This window comes from Scyliorhinus canicula, chromosome 6 (genome assembly GCF_902713615.1).
Source record: "Scyliorhinus canicula chromosome 6, sScyCan1.1, whole genome shotgun sequence".
Classification (NCBI taxonomy): domain Eukaryota; kingdom Metazoa; phylum Chordata; class Chondrichthyes; order Carcharhiniformes; family Scyliorhinidae; genus Scyliorhinus; species Scyliorhinus canicula.
Window position 1 is genome coordinate 54705610 of NC_052151.1, and position 16026 is coordinate 54721635.

General features: G+C 50.2%; 1 protein-coding gene across 2 annotated transcripts in view; it reads right to left on the reverse strand.

Moving 5' to 3' along the window:
• The window catches only part of lca5 (lebercilin LCA5), a 167425-nt gene that overhangs the window by 57385 nt on the left and 94014 nt on the right, over positions 1-16026 (reverse strand). For both annotated transcript variants that reach the window (XM_038799298.1, XM_038799299.1), the window contains exon 6: positions 14256-14383. In XM_038799298.1, the coding sequence (XP_038655226.1) occupies positions 14256-14383 (128 nt within the window). The remainder of the gene's footprint in view (positions 1-14255; positions 14384-16026) is intronic.

A 16026-nucleotide genomic window follows, 5' to 3' on the forward strand; every position in this document is an offset into this window, starting at 1 on the left:
GAGGAAAAAGGCTCTCGATGTCCACCCTATCTAATCCTCTGATCATCTTGTATGCCTCAATTAAGTCACCTCTTAACCTTCTTCTCTCCAACGAAAACAGCCTCAAGTCCCTCAGCCTTTCCTCATAAGATCTTCCCTCCATTCCAGGCAACATCCTGGTAAACTCCTCTGCGCCCTTTCCAATGCTTCCACATCCTTTCTATAATGCGGCGACCAGAATTGCACACAATACTCCAAATGCGGCCGCACAAGAGTTTTGTACAACTGCAACATGACCTCATGGCTCCGAAACTCAATCCCTCCACCAATAAAAGCTCACACACCGTACGCCTTCTTAACAACCCTATCAACCTGGGTGGCAACTTTCAGGGATCTATGTACATGGACACCGAGATCTCTCTGCTCATCGACACTACCAAGAATCTTACCATTAGCCCAGTACTCTGTCTTCCTGTTATTCCTTCCAAAATGAATCACCTCACACTTTTCTGCATTAAACTCCATTTTGTCATCTCTCAGCCCAGCTCTGCAGCTTATCTATGTCCCTCTGTAACTTGCAACATCCTTCCGCACTGCCCACAACTCCACCGAATTTAGTGTCATCTGCAAATTTACTCACCCATCCTTCTACGCCCTCCTCCACAAACAGCAGTGGCCCCAAAACAGATCCTTGTGGTACACCACTAGTAACTGAACTCCAGACTGAACGTTTCCCGTCAACCACCACCCTTTGTCTTCTTCCAGCCAGCCAATTTCTGATCCAAACTGCTAAATCACCCTAAATCCCATGCCCCCGTATTTTCTGCAATAGCTTGGCGAACCTTATCAAACGCTTTACTGAAATCCATATACACCACATCAACTGCTTTACCCTCATCCAGCTGTTTGGTCACCTTCTCAAAGAACTCAATAAGGTTTTGTGAGGCACAACCTACTCTTCACAAAACTGTGTTGACTATCGCTAATCAAATTATTCCTTTCCAGATGATTATAAATCCTATCTCTTATAAACCTTTCCAAGACTTTGCCCACAAAGAAGTAAGGCTCACTGGTCTATAGTTACCAGGGTTGTCTCTACTCCCCTTCTTGAACAAGGGGACAACATTTGCTATCCTCCAGTCTTCTGGCACTATTCCTGTAGACAATGATGACATAAAGACCAAAGCCAAAGGCTCAGCAATCTCCTCCCTAGCTTCTCAGAGAATCCTAGGATAAATCCCAACCAGCCCAGGGGACTATCTATTTTCACCCTTTCCAGAATTGCTAACACCTCCTCCTTATGAACCTCAAGCCCTTCTAGTCTAGTAGCCTGTATCTCAGTATTCTCCTCGACAAACATTGTCATTTTCCTGTGTGAATACTGATGAAAAATATCATTTAGCACCTCTCCTATCTCCTCGGACTCCACGCACAACTTCCCACTACTGTCCTTGACTGGCCCTACTCTTACCCTAGTCATTCTTTTATTCCTGACATACCTATAGAAAGCTTTAGTGTTATCCTTGATCCTACCTGCCAAAGACTTCTCATGTCCCCTCCTGGCTCTTCTTAGCTCTCTCTTTAACTCTCGAGCGCCCTAACTGAACCTTCATGTCTCATCTTTACATAAGCCTCCTTTTTCCTCTTGACAAGTGATTCAACTACTTCAGTAAACCACGGTTCCCTCGCTCGACCACTTCCTCCCTGCCTGACATGTACATACTTATCAAGGACACGCAGTAGCTGTTCCTTGAACAAGCTCCACATTTCAATTGTGCCCATCCCCTGCAGTTTCCCTCCCCATCCTATGCATCCTAAGTCTTGCCTCATTGCATCATAATTGCCTTTCCCCCAGCTATAACTCTTGCCCTGCGGTATATACCTATCCCTTTCTATCACTAAAGTAAACATAACCGAATTGTGGTCACTATCACCGAAGTGCTCACCTCTCTCCAATCTAACACCTGTCCTGGTTCATTACCCAGTACCAAATCCAATGTGGCCTCGCCTCTCATTGGCCTATCTACAGACTGTATCAGGAAACCCTCCTGCAGACATTGGACAAAAATGGACGCATCTAAAGTACTCGAACCATAGCGTTTCCAGTCAATATTTGGAAAGTTAAAGTCCCCCATAACAACCACCCTGTTACTTTCACTCCTATCCAGAATCATCTTTGCAATCCTTTCCTCTACATCTCTGGAACTTTTCGGAGGCCTATAGAAAACTCCCAACAGGGTGACCTCTCCTTTCCTGTTTCTAACCTCAGCCCATACTACCTCAGTAGACGAGTCCTCATCAAACGTCCTTTCTGCCACCGTAATACTGTCCTTGACGAACAATACCACCCCTCCCCTCTTTTACCACCTTCTCTGAGCATACTGAAATATCTAAACCCCGAAACCTGCAACAACCATTCCTGTCTGCTCTATCCATGTCTCCGAAATGGCCACAACATCGAAGTCCCAGGTACCAACCCAGGCCGCAAGTTCATGCACCTTATTCCGGATGCTCCTGGCGTTGAAGTAGACACACTTTAAACCACCTTCCTGTCTGCCGGTACACTCCTGCAACTTTGAAACCTTACTCATGACCTCACTACTCTCAACCTCCTGTATACTGGAGCTACAATTCAGGTTCCCAACCCCCTGCTGAATTAGTTTAAACCCTCCCGAAGAGCATTAGCAAATTTCCTCCCCAGGATATTGGTACCCCTCTGGTCCAGGTGTAGACCATCCCGTTTGTAGAGGTCCCACCTACCCCAGAATGAGCCCCAATTATCCAGGTATCTGAAACCCTCCCTCCTGCAACAGCCCTGTAACCACGTGTTCAACTGCTCTCGCTCCCTATTCCTCGTCTCGCTAGCACGTGGCATGGGTAACAACCCAGAGACAATAACTCTGTTTGATCTAGATCCAAGTTTCCACCCTTCAGTTCCTCCCTCTCACTAAACCCTGTGTTCTCCAACATTTCTGGTATGTTATTTGTGCCCTCCTTTGTGAAGTAAGAACCAAAGTATGTATTTAGTTGGTCAACCATTTCTTTGCTTCCCATTATAAATTCCCCTGTTTCTAACTGTAAAGGACCTACTTTAGTCTTCACCAATCTTCATGTACCTATAGAAGTATTTCAGTCAGTTTTTATGTTCCCAGCAAACAATCTCTTGTACTCTATTTTTCCCTTCTTAATCAATCCCTTTGTCCTCCTTTGCTGAATTCTAAACTTCTCCCAATCCTCAGTGCTGCTGTTTTTTCTGGCCAATTTGTATGCTTCTTCCTTGAATTGAATACCATCTCTAATTTCATAGAATCATAGAACTTACAGCGAAGGAGGCCATTTCGCCCATCAAGTTAGCACCGGTTCTTGGAAAGAGCACCCAAGCCCACACCTCCACCCGATACCCGTAACCCAGTAACCCCACCTAACCTTTTTGGAAACTAAGGGGCAATTTATCATGGCCAATCCACCTAACCTGCACATCTTTGGACTGTGGGAGGAAACCAGAGTACCCGGAGAAAACCCACGCAGACTCTGCAGAGACAGTGGCCTAAGCCGAGAATCAAACCTGGGACCCTGGAGCTATGAAGCAACTGTGCTAACGACTGTGTTACCATGCTGCCTCTGTGCTACCATGCTTCCCTTGGAAGCCATTGTTTGGTCACCTTTCCCACTTTATTTTTGTGCCAGACATGAATTAATAATTGTTGCAGTTCACCCATTTGCTCTCTGAATGTTTGCCATTACCTATCCACTGGATTATATCCAAGGATTCTATGGGAAGCAAGAAATGAAATTGCAGAGCCGTTGGCAATGATCTTTTTGTCCTCGCTGTCAACAGGGGTGGTACCAGGGGATTGGAGAGTGGCGAATGTCGTGCTCCTGTTCAAAAAGGGAATAGGGATAACCCTGGGAATTACAGGCCAGTTAGTCTTACTTCGGTGGTAGGCAAAGTAATGGAAAGGGTACTGAGGGATAGGATTTCTGAGCATCTGGAAAGACACTGCTTGATTAGGGATAGTCAGCACGGATTTGTGAGGGGTAGGTCTTGCCTTACAAGTCTTATTGATTACTTTGAGGTGGCGGCCAAGCATGTGGATGAAGGTAAAGCAGTGGATGTAGTGTACATGGATTTTAGTAAGGCATTTGATAAGGTTCCTCATTGTAGGCTTGTGCAGAAAGTAAGGAGGCATGGGATAATGGGAAATTTGGCCAGTTGGATAACAAACTGGCTAACCGATAGAAGACAGAGAGTGGTGGTGGATGGCAAATATTCAGCCTGGAGTCCAGTTACCAGTGGCGTACCGCAGGGATCAGTTCTGGGTCCTCTGCTGTTTGTGATTTTCATTAACGACTTGGATGAGGGAGTTGAAGGGTGGGTCAGTAACTTTGCAGATGATACGATGGTTGGTGGAGTTGTGGATAGTGAGGAGGGCTGTTGTCGGTTTCAAAGAGGCATAGATAGGATGCAGAGCTGGGCTGAGAAGTGGCAGATGGAGTTTAACCCTGACAAGTGTGAGGTTGTCCATTTTGGAAGGACAAATATGAATGCGGAATACAGGGTTAACGGTAGGGTTCTTGGTAATGTGGAGGAGCAGCGAGATCTTGGGGTCTATGTTCATAGATCTTTGAAAGTTGCCACTCAAGTGGATAGAGCTGTGAAGAAGGCCTATGGTGTGCTAACGTTCATTAGCAGAGGGATTGAATTTAAGAGCCGTGAGGTGATGATGCAGCTGTACAAAACCTTGGTCAGGCCACATTTGGAGTACTGTGTGCAGTTCTGGTCGCCTCATTTTAGGAAGGATGTGGAAGCTTTGGAAAAGGTGCAAAGGAGATTTACCAGGATGTTGCCTAGAATGGAGAGTAGGTCATACGAGGAAAGGTTGAGGGTGCTGGGCCTTTTCTCATTAGAACAGAGAAGGATGAGGGGCGACTTGATAGAGGTTTATAAGATGATCAGGGGAATAGATAGAGTAGACAGTCAGAGACTTTTTCCCCGGGTGGAATGCACCACTACAAGGGGACATAAATTTAAGATAAATGGTGGAAGATATAGAGGGGATGTCAGAGGTAGGTTCTTTACCCAGAGAGTAGTGGGGGCATGGAATGCACTGCCTGTGGAAGTAGTTGAGTCCGAAACGTTAGGGACCTTCAAGCGGCTATTGGATAGGTACATGGATTAGGGTAGAATAATGGAGTGTAGATTAACTTCTTCTTAAGGGCAGCACGGTAGCATTGTGGATAGCACAATTGCTTCACAGCTCCAGGGTCCCAAGTTCGATTTCGACTTGGGTCACTGTCTGTGTGGAGTCTGTACATCCTCCCCGTGTGTGCGTGGGTTTTCTCCGGGTACTCCGGTTTCCTCCCACAGTCCAAAGATGTGCAGGTTGGGTGGATTGGCCATGATAAATTGCCCTTAGTGTCCAAAATTCTATGATTAACCTAGGACAAAAGTTCGGCACAACATCGTGGGCCGAAGGGCCTGTTCTGTGCTGTGTTTCTCTACATCTATCGATCTCTATGTCATTCCTTTAACTTTCCCCATTCCATCATAGCCAATTTGCACCTCATACCATCGTAGTTTCCTTTATTTAGATCAGGACCCCAGTCTCTGAATCAACTACGTTACTCTCCACCTTGATGAAAAATCCTATCATATTGTGGTTGCTCATCCCCAAGGGGCCTTACACAACTAGATTACCAATTATTCCTTTCTCATTACACAATGCCCAGTCTGTTCTGTTATCTTGGTTGCTTAACGTATTGGCCCAAAAAAACATCCCCTGTACTTTCCAGCAATTCTTCCTCTATGCTTTTGTAACTAATTTGATTTGCCCAACCCAAATGCAGATTAAAGTTATTCATAATTGCTGGTGTTCATTTATCACATTAAAGGATCAAATTTCCTTTTAATGCCAGTCTCAAAATCATCACTGTAGTTTGGGCGTCTATATACACTAACATTTTTTTGCCACATGGTGCTTCTCAGCTCTACCTATAAAGCTAATATCATTCCGGAAAAATGTAAGATAATACATTTGGGGACGGCAAACAAAGCAAGTGAATACTCAATAAACGGGAAGACATTAAGAAGGGTTGAGGAGCTGAGAGATCTTGGAGTGCATGTCCACAAGTCCTTGAAGGTACAGGACAGGTTGACAAGGTGGTCAAGAAAGCATATGGAATGCTTTCCTTTATTGGGCAAGGTATTGAATACAAATACAGGGTGCAATGATGGCACTGTATAAATTACTGGTTAAACCGCAACTAGAGTTTTACGTGCAGTCTTTTGTCACATTACAGAAAATACATAATTGCTCTGGAGAGAGTGCAGAGGAGATTTAGAAGAATGTTGCAAGGGCTTGAAAATTGCAGCTTTGAGGAAAGATTGGATAGGCTAGAGTTGTTTTCCTTTGAAGGCTAGGATGTGACCTAATTACTAACCCTTTGTTGTAGAAGTTACCAGCAGGTGTTACAAGAACAAAATAATTCATCTGTCAGCCAGTGGATATCACACCTCATTGTACAGACTCCTTGTAATCAAGAAAAGCAGAGGAAGTGGAGACAAACTGGCTCCCTAACGTGAACAATCACAAAAAAGAAATTGGTCAAAACTTGCTATGCAGAAAGATATGTTAAAAACCACCTCGTCTCTCTCCTAAGGGGAACAATCGAATTATAGCCAAAAGCACAGAAACGGATTGTAAAGCTGAACTCAACCATTAAATGGCTATGTCCCAAGCCTGTGATCTTTGGAGAGTTTTAAGATTACATCTTTGGCCTCATAGGCAGATTGTTGTTTTAACATTAACTGAAAAGGACTCCATAGCTGAGCAAGTAGCAGGTTACTATATTTCAACTCCTTGAAGCCTGCTTAATTTTTAAAAGTCTCTGGTCAATGTCTGCCAAGCGGTCTAAGCACAGAAAGCACATTATGTCGCAGTGCCATTAGTTTCAAGGGTTTTTGTGTTATCATCTTGAACATAGAACATACAGTAGAGAAGGAGGCCATTAGGCCCATCGAGCAATTTATCATGGCCAATCCACCTAACCGGCACGTCTTTGGACTGTGGGTGGAAACCGGAGCACCCGGAGGAAACCCACGGAGACACGGGGAGAACGTGCAGACTCCACACAGTGACCCAGCGGGGAATCGAACGTGGGACCCTGGCACTGTGAAGCCACAGTACAATCCACTTGTGCTACCGTGCTGCCCTTGTGCTACCGCATTGCCCTAAACAGAAACTCATTGGGACTGAACTCACCACCCATGAAAGAAATGCTCTTTGGACTTTGACTGCTCGGACTCTGGAAATCGCATGAACGAATATTAATTTCTGTGGTTCTTGTATTGTCACCATCCATAATTATAAAACACTTTTTTTCCACAACCTCACTCCCCAGCCTTCCTTTGTCTCCCAAATCCCACCACCCCCATCCTTTGTGTGTGTTACATAGAATTTACCACAATATAATTGTGGGGAGGGGGAGGAGGGGGGGGGGAGGGAGGAGGGGGGGGGGGGGAAGGGGGGAGAAGGGGGGGGGGGGGGGAGAAGGGTGGAAGGAGGGGGGAAGGGGGGAGAAGGGGTGGAAGGAGGGGTGAAGGGGGGAGACGGGGTGGAAGGAGGGGGGAAGGGGGGGAAGTGAGGGAGGGGGGAGTGAGGGAGGGGGGAGTGAGGGAGGGGGGAGTGAGGGAGGGGTGGGGGAGTGAGGGAGAGGGGAGTGAGGGAGGGAGGGGGAGTGAGGGAGGGGAGGGGAGTGAGGGAGGGGGGAGGGAGGGGGAGTGAGGGAGGGTAGGGGAGGGAGGGGAGGGGGAGGGAGGGGAGGGGGGAGGGAGGGGAGGGGGGGAGTGAGGGAGTGGGGGAGGGGGGGAGGGAGGGGAGGGGGGAGGGAGGGAGGGTGGGGAGGGGGGAGTGAGGGAGGGGGGAGTGAGGGAGGGGGGAGTGAGGGAGGGGGAGGGGGGAGTGAGGGAGGGGGAGGGGGGAGTGAGGGAGGGGGAGGGGGGGAGTGAGGGAGGGGGAGGGGGGAGTGAGGGAGGGGGAGGGGGGAGGGAGGGAGGGGGGAGTGAGGGGGGAGTGAGGGGGGAGTGAGGGAGGGGGGGAGTGAGGGAGGGGGGAGTGAGGGAGGGGGGAGTGAGGGAGGGGGGGAGTGAGGGAGGGGGGGAGTGAGGGAGGGGGGAGTGAGGGAGGGGGGAGGGGAGGGGGAGGGGAAGGGGAGGGGAGGGGAGAGGCATGGGGAAGGGGGGAGAGGCATGGGGAAGGGGGGAGAGGCAGGGGGAGGGGGGAGAGGCAGGGGGGAAGGGGGGGAGAGGCAGGGGGGAAGGGGGGAGAGGCAGGGGGAAGGGGGGAGAGGCAGGGGGGAAGGGAAACGGGGTGGTGGTGGAAGGGGGGGGAGATGGGGGAAGATGGGGAGATGGGGGGGAAGGGGGGAGATGGGGGGAAGGGGGGAGATGGGGGGAAGGGGGGAGATGGGGGAAGGGGGGAGATGGGGGGAAGGGGAGGGGGGAAATGGGGGGAGGGGGGGAGATGGGGGGAAGGGGAGGGGGGAGATGGGGGGAGGGGGGGAGATGGGGGGAGGAGGGGGAGGGGGGAGATGGGGGGGAGGGGGAGATGGGGAGGAGGGGGGAGATGGGGGGAGGAGGGGGGAGATGGGGGGAGGAGGGGGGAGATGGGGGGAGGAGGGGGGATATGGGGGAGGAGGGGGGATATGGGGAGGAGGGGGGAGATGGGGGAGGAGGGGAGATGGGGGAGGAGGGGAGATGGGGGAGGAGGGGAGATGGGGGGAGGAGGGGAGATGGGGGAGGAGGGTGGAAGGGGGGAGGAGGCGGGGAAGGGGGTAGGGGGGAAGGGGGGTAGGAAGTGGGGGGGCTGTAGAGCTGGTGATATGACTAGAGCTTGTGTTGTGTACCAAGGTAATTAGTGGCTGCCCACTGGCTCGCGACGATTGTGCAAAACAATGAACAGTATACAAGTAAAACGAGAGAGAAACAATGTGCAGCATGTACATTGGAACTTTGAATGACAAAAGTCCAGTGGAAACATCAGATCGACACGATCAGTCTGTCGGGCGCCCTCGATGTTCTGCTGGACCGTCGCAGCGGTGCCAGTGACGTCGGGCCAGTGGCCGTCCTTGACTCCGGGAGCGGCGGTTGTGATCCTGTGTCCGTACCCCTGGTTGGTGCCAGTGAAACTCTGGCTGGGGGAGCGGGTTCCTGTGCGCTGGGTTGCGGGGGCGCCGGGGGGAATGGGGACTGGGAGGAGGGCGTTGGTGTGGGGGGTTGAAGCCGCACGCCGGCGGGTGCCAGGTCTCGAAGGGAGACCGCGTCCTGCCGACCGTCGGGATACTCCACGTACTGCGGGTTAGCGTGGAGTAACTGGACTTGTTCAACCAACGGGTCGGACTTGTGCACCCGCACATGCTTCCGGAGCAGGATGGGCCCAGGGGCGGCCAGCCAGGTCGGGAATGGGGATCCTGCGGATGACTTCCTAGGGAAAACAAGGAGATGTTCGTGAGGTGTTTGGCTTGTGGTAGTGCAGAGGAGAGACCGAATTGAATGGAGGGCGTCGGGGATGACTTCTTGCCAATGGGAGATAGGAAGATCTCTGGACCGTAGGGCCAGTAGGACGGTCTTCCAGACTGTACCATTCTCCCGCTCGACCTGCCCGTTACCCCGAGGGTTATAACTGGTCGTCCTGCTAGAGGCGATGCCCCTGCTGAGCAGGAATTGACGCAGTTCGTCGCTCATAAAAGAGGATCCACGGTTGCTGTGGATGTACGCGGGGTAACCGAACGGGGAGAAAATGGAGAGGAGGGCCTTGATGACGGTTGTTGTGGTCACGTCAGGGCAGGGAATGGCGAAAGGGAAGCGGGAGAGTACTCGTCAATCACGCTTAAGAAGTAGGTGTTGCGATTGTTGGAGGGGAGGGGACACTTGAAGTCCATACTAAGACGTTCAAAAGGGCGAGACGCCTTTACTAAATGCGCTTGCTCGGGTCAGTAAAAGTGCGGTTTGCTCTCTGGTCACGGTCCTGACCTCCTCGATGGAGTAGGGCAGGTTGCGGGTCTTGATAAAGTGGTAGAAGCGGGTTACCCCTGGATGGCAGAGGTCCGCATGGAGGGCGCGGAGGCGGTCAGTCTGCGCGCTGGCGCAGGTACCGCGGGACAGGGCATCAGGAGACTCGTTGCGCTTCCCAGGATGATACAAGATATCGTAGTTGTACGTGGGCAACTCGATCCGCCACCGCAAGATCTTGTCGTTCTTGATCTTGCCCCTCTGTGCATTATCAAACATAAAGGCCACTGACCGCTGGTCTGTGAGGAGGGTGAACCTCCTGCCGGCCAGATAGTGCCTCCAGTATCGCACAGCTTCAACTATGGCCTGTGCCTCCTTTTCCACCGAGGAATGGCGGAGTTCGGAAGCGTGGAGGGTCCGGGAGAAGAAGGCCACGGGTCTGCCCGCTTGGTTCAGGGTGGCCACCAGAGCTACATCAGACGCGTCACTCTCGACCTGGAATGGGAGGGACTCGTCGATAGCACGCATCGTGGCCTTTGCGATATCCGCTTTGATGCGGGTAAAGGCCTGGCGGGCCTCCATCGACAGTGGAAAAGTATTCGATTGGATGAGGGGGTGGGCTTTGTCAGCGTAATTCGGGACCCACTGGGCGTAATAGGAAAAGAAGCCCAGACAGCATTTGAGGGAGTTGGGGAGAGGGAGTTCCATCAGGGGGCGCATGTGTTCGGGATCGGGGCCTATCACTCCGTTACGCACTACATAGCCGAGGATGGCTAGACGGTCGGTGCTAAACACGCACTTATCCTTATTGTAAGTGAGGTTAAGGAGTTTTGCGGTACGGAGGAATTTTTGGAGGTGGGTGTCGTGATCCTGCTGGTCGTGGCCGCAGATGGTGACATTATCAAGATACGGAAATGTCGCCGGTAAGTCGTATTGGTCAACCATTCGGTCCATCTCCCGTTGGAAGACCGAAACTCCATTTATGACACTGAATGGAACCCTAAGAAAATGATAGAAGCGCCCATCTGCCTCGAACGCGGTGTACTTGCGGTCACTCGTGCGGATGGGAAGCTGGTGATAGGCGGACTTAAGATCCACCGTGGAGAAGACTTTGTACTTCGCGATCCTGTTAACCAGGTCGTAGATATAGGGGAGAGGATACACGTCTAGCTGTGTAAACCTGTTGATGGTCTGACTGTAGTCAATGACCATTCGGTTTTTCTCCCCAGTCCGAACTATCAGCACTTGGGCTCGCCAGGGACTGTTGCTGGCCTCGATGACTCCTTCCTTCAATAGCCTCTGGACCTCGGACCTGATGAAGGTACGGTCCTGGGCACTGTATCGTCTGCTCCTAGTGGCGATTGGTTTGCAATCCGGGGTGAGGTTCGCAAATAAGGAAGGGGGGTCCACTTTGAGGGACGCGAGGCTGCAGACAGTAAGGGGGGGAATAGGGCCGCCGAATTTGAAAGTCAAGCTCTGCAGGTTGCATTGGAAATCCAGTCCTAAGAGTGTCGGTGCGCAGAGGCGGGGGAGGACGAGGAGTTTGTAGTTTTTAAAAACTCTCCCTTGAACCGTGAGGTCCGCTACGCAGCACCCAGTGATGTGGATGGAGCGCGAACCTGAGGCTAGAGCTATCTTATGCCTGACTGGGTGAACGGGGAGCACGCAGCGTCTTCCCGTATCAGGGTGGACAAAACTTTCTGTGCTCCCGGAGTCTAGTAGGCAGCTCGTTTTGTGTCCATTGAGAAGTATCTGTGTCGTTGCCGTAGAGAGCGTGCGTGGTCGCGACTGGTCGAGAATCACTGCAGCGAGTCGTGGTAGTAGGTCTGGGTCATCTTCATTTGCAGGGTAGTCACTGGTGGGGTCTTCTGTGTTGGTCCAAAATGGCAGCGCCCGTCGGCCGCACGCAGAGTCAGGGCCCCAAGATGGCGGCGACCAGGACCCGCATGTGGTGTCGGGGCCGCAAGATGGCGGTGCCCAGGTCCCGCACGTGGGGTCAATGCCCCAAGATGGCGGCGCTCGGGACCCACATGTGGCGTCCGGGACCCAAAATGGCGGCGCCCGTGGGTCATTCGTGGTGGCTAGAGGCAGGGGCAAAGAGGTCCGTGGGTCGCTTGTGGTGGCCGGGAGCTGGGGCAGAGAGGTCTGTGTGCCGCGCAGGGCCCTGGAGGAGCGCGGGGGGGGGGGGGGGGGGGCGATCCGCGGTCGCTGCGCGGAACAGCAGTGACCGACTTTGACTGACGGGCCACCGAGTAATGACCTTTCTTCCCGCAGCTTTTACACACTGCGGAGCGGGCCAGACAACGCGGGCGGGGGTGCTTTGCTAGGCCACAGAAATAACAGCGGGCCCCGTGAGCTTATCGGGGCGCCCCGCAGCGCAGGCCTGGGGGGGGGGGGGGAGATTAGGAGTCAGCGGGGGACAAGGGGGTTGCATGCCACGTTGCCCAAGGGGCTGCCGCGTGGCCGGGGGCATATGCGCGGGCACTTCGGTCGGTAACCTCCAGGGAGGATGCGAGGGTCCGTGCCTCAGCGAGGCTCAAGGTGTCCTTCTCTAGCAACCTCTGGCGAATTGCAGAGTGTTGCATGCCTGCAACGAAGGCATCACGGATTAACAGTTGTGTGTGCTCTGCCGCAGTAACCTGTGGGCAGGCGCAATTTCTCCCAGGACAACGAGGGCCCGATAAAATTCGTCAAGGGACTCACCAGGAAACTGTTGCCTTGTAGCTAGGAGATACCGTGCATAAACTTGGTTAACCGGCTTGAGGAAATGTCCTTTCAGAAGGTCCATAATCTTGTTCGTCCTCAATCATCGAGTAGACGGCGGTGCCCACGCACGAGTGGAGGATGTGAAGTTTCTGTTCCTTGGTGGGCTGGCTGTCTGTGGTGGAGAGGTAGCTGTTGAAACACGCCAGCCAGTGTTTAAAAGTTGCTGACGCGTTTGTAGCGTGCGGGCTGATGCAGAGGCAGTCTGGTTTGATCCGTAGCTCCATTTTAAACTTCTAGTCGATTAAATTGATGTACCATCAATTGGACACGAGTCGAGATGAGGATCCAAACATTAGGCTTTAATCGACTAGTTGTGTGCCCGGCAGTCGACTTAGAGAAAGCCCGACTGCCGGGTCCTACGGGTTCTTATACCCCGCCTCGTAGGCGGGACTACTTGCCTCCCGACCAATCGGTGAGCAGTCACATGACTAGTCTCAACCAACCAGCCGAGAGGCACATGACCGGCCTGAGTCAATGGGCAGCGAGTGTTCACCACCAATGGCAGATAGGTACCGTAAACCTCCTAGTCATATCACCACACACCTAACATCTTTAAACATTAAGAGGCAATTTAGCATGGTCAATCCACGTAATCTGCACATCTTTGGACTGTGGGAGGAAACGGGAGCACCCGGAGGCAACCGCGCTGACACAGAAAGAATGTGCAAACTTCACACAGACGGTTACAATTACGCAACTCTTCCTCGAGACTTTTCCCTGCCTGACTGATGGTGATGCTCTGTAACAACAGAGCTGAAAGGATAAAGATTTTTATTAAGAGCTTCTACCTCACCAAGGACACTTCAGGCTAATCCACAACCAACAACCTGCTCTGAAAACTCTGTTCACCGTTTGAAAGCTGTGACAAATGCCATCATATCAGCTGACACAATGCACAAAATTCTAAATGACATAACGTTCTAAATACAACGTAATACAATATTCTTTTAAAAAAATCAAGTAACCCAATATCCCAATGTTACCGATACTTTTTTAAAAAATCTAGATTCCGGATGCAGATCCACACCTTCGCCAAAATCTAATCAATTCTTCCTTGGACCACAACCTCTGTAACACACGTCCTCAAAATTTGGACATTAGTTTTTGAGATATATGGTTTACAAACCAACAGACCAACAAACAGGGACAAAACATTACCTCTGTCCACCTTCAGTGGTGAAGGTAAAATTACAGAATATTAGAGCTTCTGGCAGTTAATTGTTTACCACTTGGGTGTTTAATTGTATTTAGGTGGCAGGCAAGAATTGAGAACTTGTGTGCTCGCATATTTAAGATCAAAATGAAAAAAATGTTGATGGTTAGAGACCATCAACAATAGGCACTGAGATCTCTCGTGTTCAATCCTTCACTGCCTGGCTATCTACATTGTAACATTGATGTTTATCTTTTCTATCATTAGACTTTTTAAATTACATATAACCTATGCCATTGTCCTCAGCCATTTTGTAAAAAGAGTATACATTAGAAAAAACACACATACCATTTGTGAATTTTCTCCTTTATTCTTCAGTTCTTCTTCACCAATAAAAGCTAGGGGTGGAGTTGGGAATTCTAACGGCAAGAAGTACTCTTCGGTCTGTACTCCTTTCACAGTGTTGGGCACTGTAGCTAAAAAGTATAGAGAAAAACAAGCAATTATAAACCAGATTAATTAAGTTTTTGTTATTCATTTACATGAATCAATCTTGACTGGTATTGCACATTGGAGTAATAATCTTCTGTTATTTAGAACCCAACTTAATCCATTAGATAGGACAATTCTGCTTCATTGTCAGCTGGCACTTATATTTAGAGATTACACACACAACAGGAGGGAAACTCATACACAGAAAGTAACAAGGAAATAATCTAATCAGATGCTCCATATATGTGTTAAGTCTTTTGTGCATTAAAATGTTCTTAAATGTCTATTTCAATAAATTTATAGTATTGCAAGTAAGCCTTCAGACTGCATTGTTTACATGATTACTTCACTCAACAAGAGGACAAATCAAACCCGACCAATTACTGCTCCATCAGTTTACCCTCGATCATCAGTACAGCGGAAGGGATCATCAACAGAGCTTTCAAGCGGCATTTACTCAGCAATAACCTGCTCACAGACGCTCTGTTTGGGTTCCACCAGGTTCACTCAGCTCCTGACTTTATTACAGCCTCAGTTCAAACATGGACAAAAGAGCTGAATGCCAGAGGCGAGATGTGAGCGACTGCCCTTGACATCAAGGGAGCATTTGACCTAGTATGGCATCAAGGAGCCCTAGCTAAACGGGAGTCAATGGGAATCGGGGGAAACCCCTCTGCTGGCTAGTTATACCTGGCACAAAGGAAGATGGTGGTGGTGGTTGAAGGTCAATCATCGCTGCTCCAGGACATCACTGTAGGAGTTCCTCAGGGTCGTGTCCTAGGCCTAACCATTTTCAGCCGGTTCATCAATGACTTTCATCCATGGGATGGTCAGATGTGGACTACACAATGTTCAGTATCATTCGCAACGAAGCAGTTAATGTCCAAACGCAGCAAGAGCTGGACAATATCGAGGCTTGACCAGTGGCAATTAACATTCATGCCACACAAGTGTCAGGCAAGCCATCTCCAACATGAGGGGATCTAACCATCGGCCAGTGACATTAAAAGGTATTACCATCACTGAGTCTCCCACTAACAAAATCCTGGGAAGGGGTCACCATTGACGAAAAACTGAACTGGAGTAGCCATATAGATACTGCGGTTACCAGAGCAGGTCAAAGGCTAGGAATCTGTGATGAGTCACTCACCTCCTGACTCCCCAAAGCCTATCCAGCATCTACAAGGCAAAAGTCAAGAGTGTAATGAAACACTCTCCACTTGTTTGGATAAGTGCAGCTCCTACAACAGTTAAGAAGCTCCAGATCATCCAGAACAAGCAGCCCGCTTGATTGCTAACCCCTCAATAAATATTTGTGCTCTTCACCACCAATGAACAGTGGTAGCCATGTGTACCATCTATAAGATGCACTGCAGAAACTCATTAAGGTTCCTTAGACAAAACTTTCCAAACCCATGATCACTATAATGTAGGTGTTTTAGCCCCAAGAGCAATATCTAATTCTTTCTCAGTTACACAATGTTTTTACCTCAATTACTTTCTGTGGTAGTTAATTTCAAAAATTCACTACTCTCCGAATGAAGAAATTTTTCCTCACCTCAGTCCCAAAAAGGTTTACCCCTTGTCCTCAAACTATGACCCCTAGTTCTGGACTTTTTCCACCATC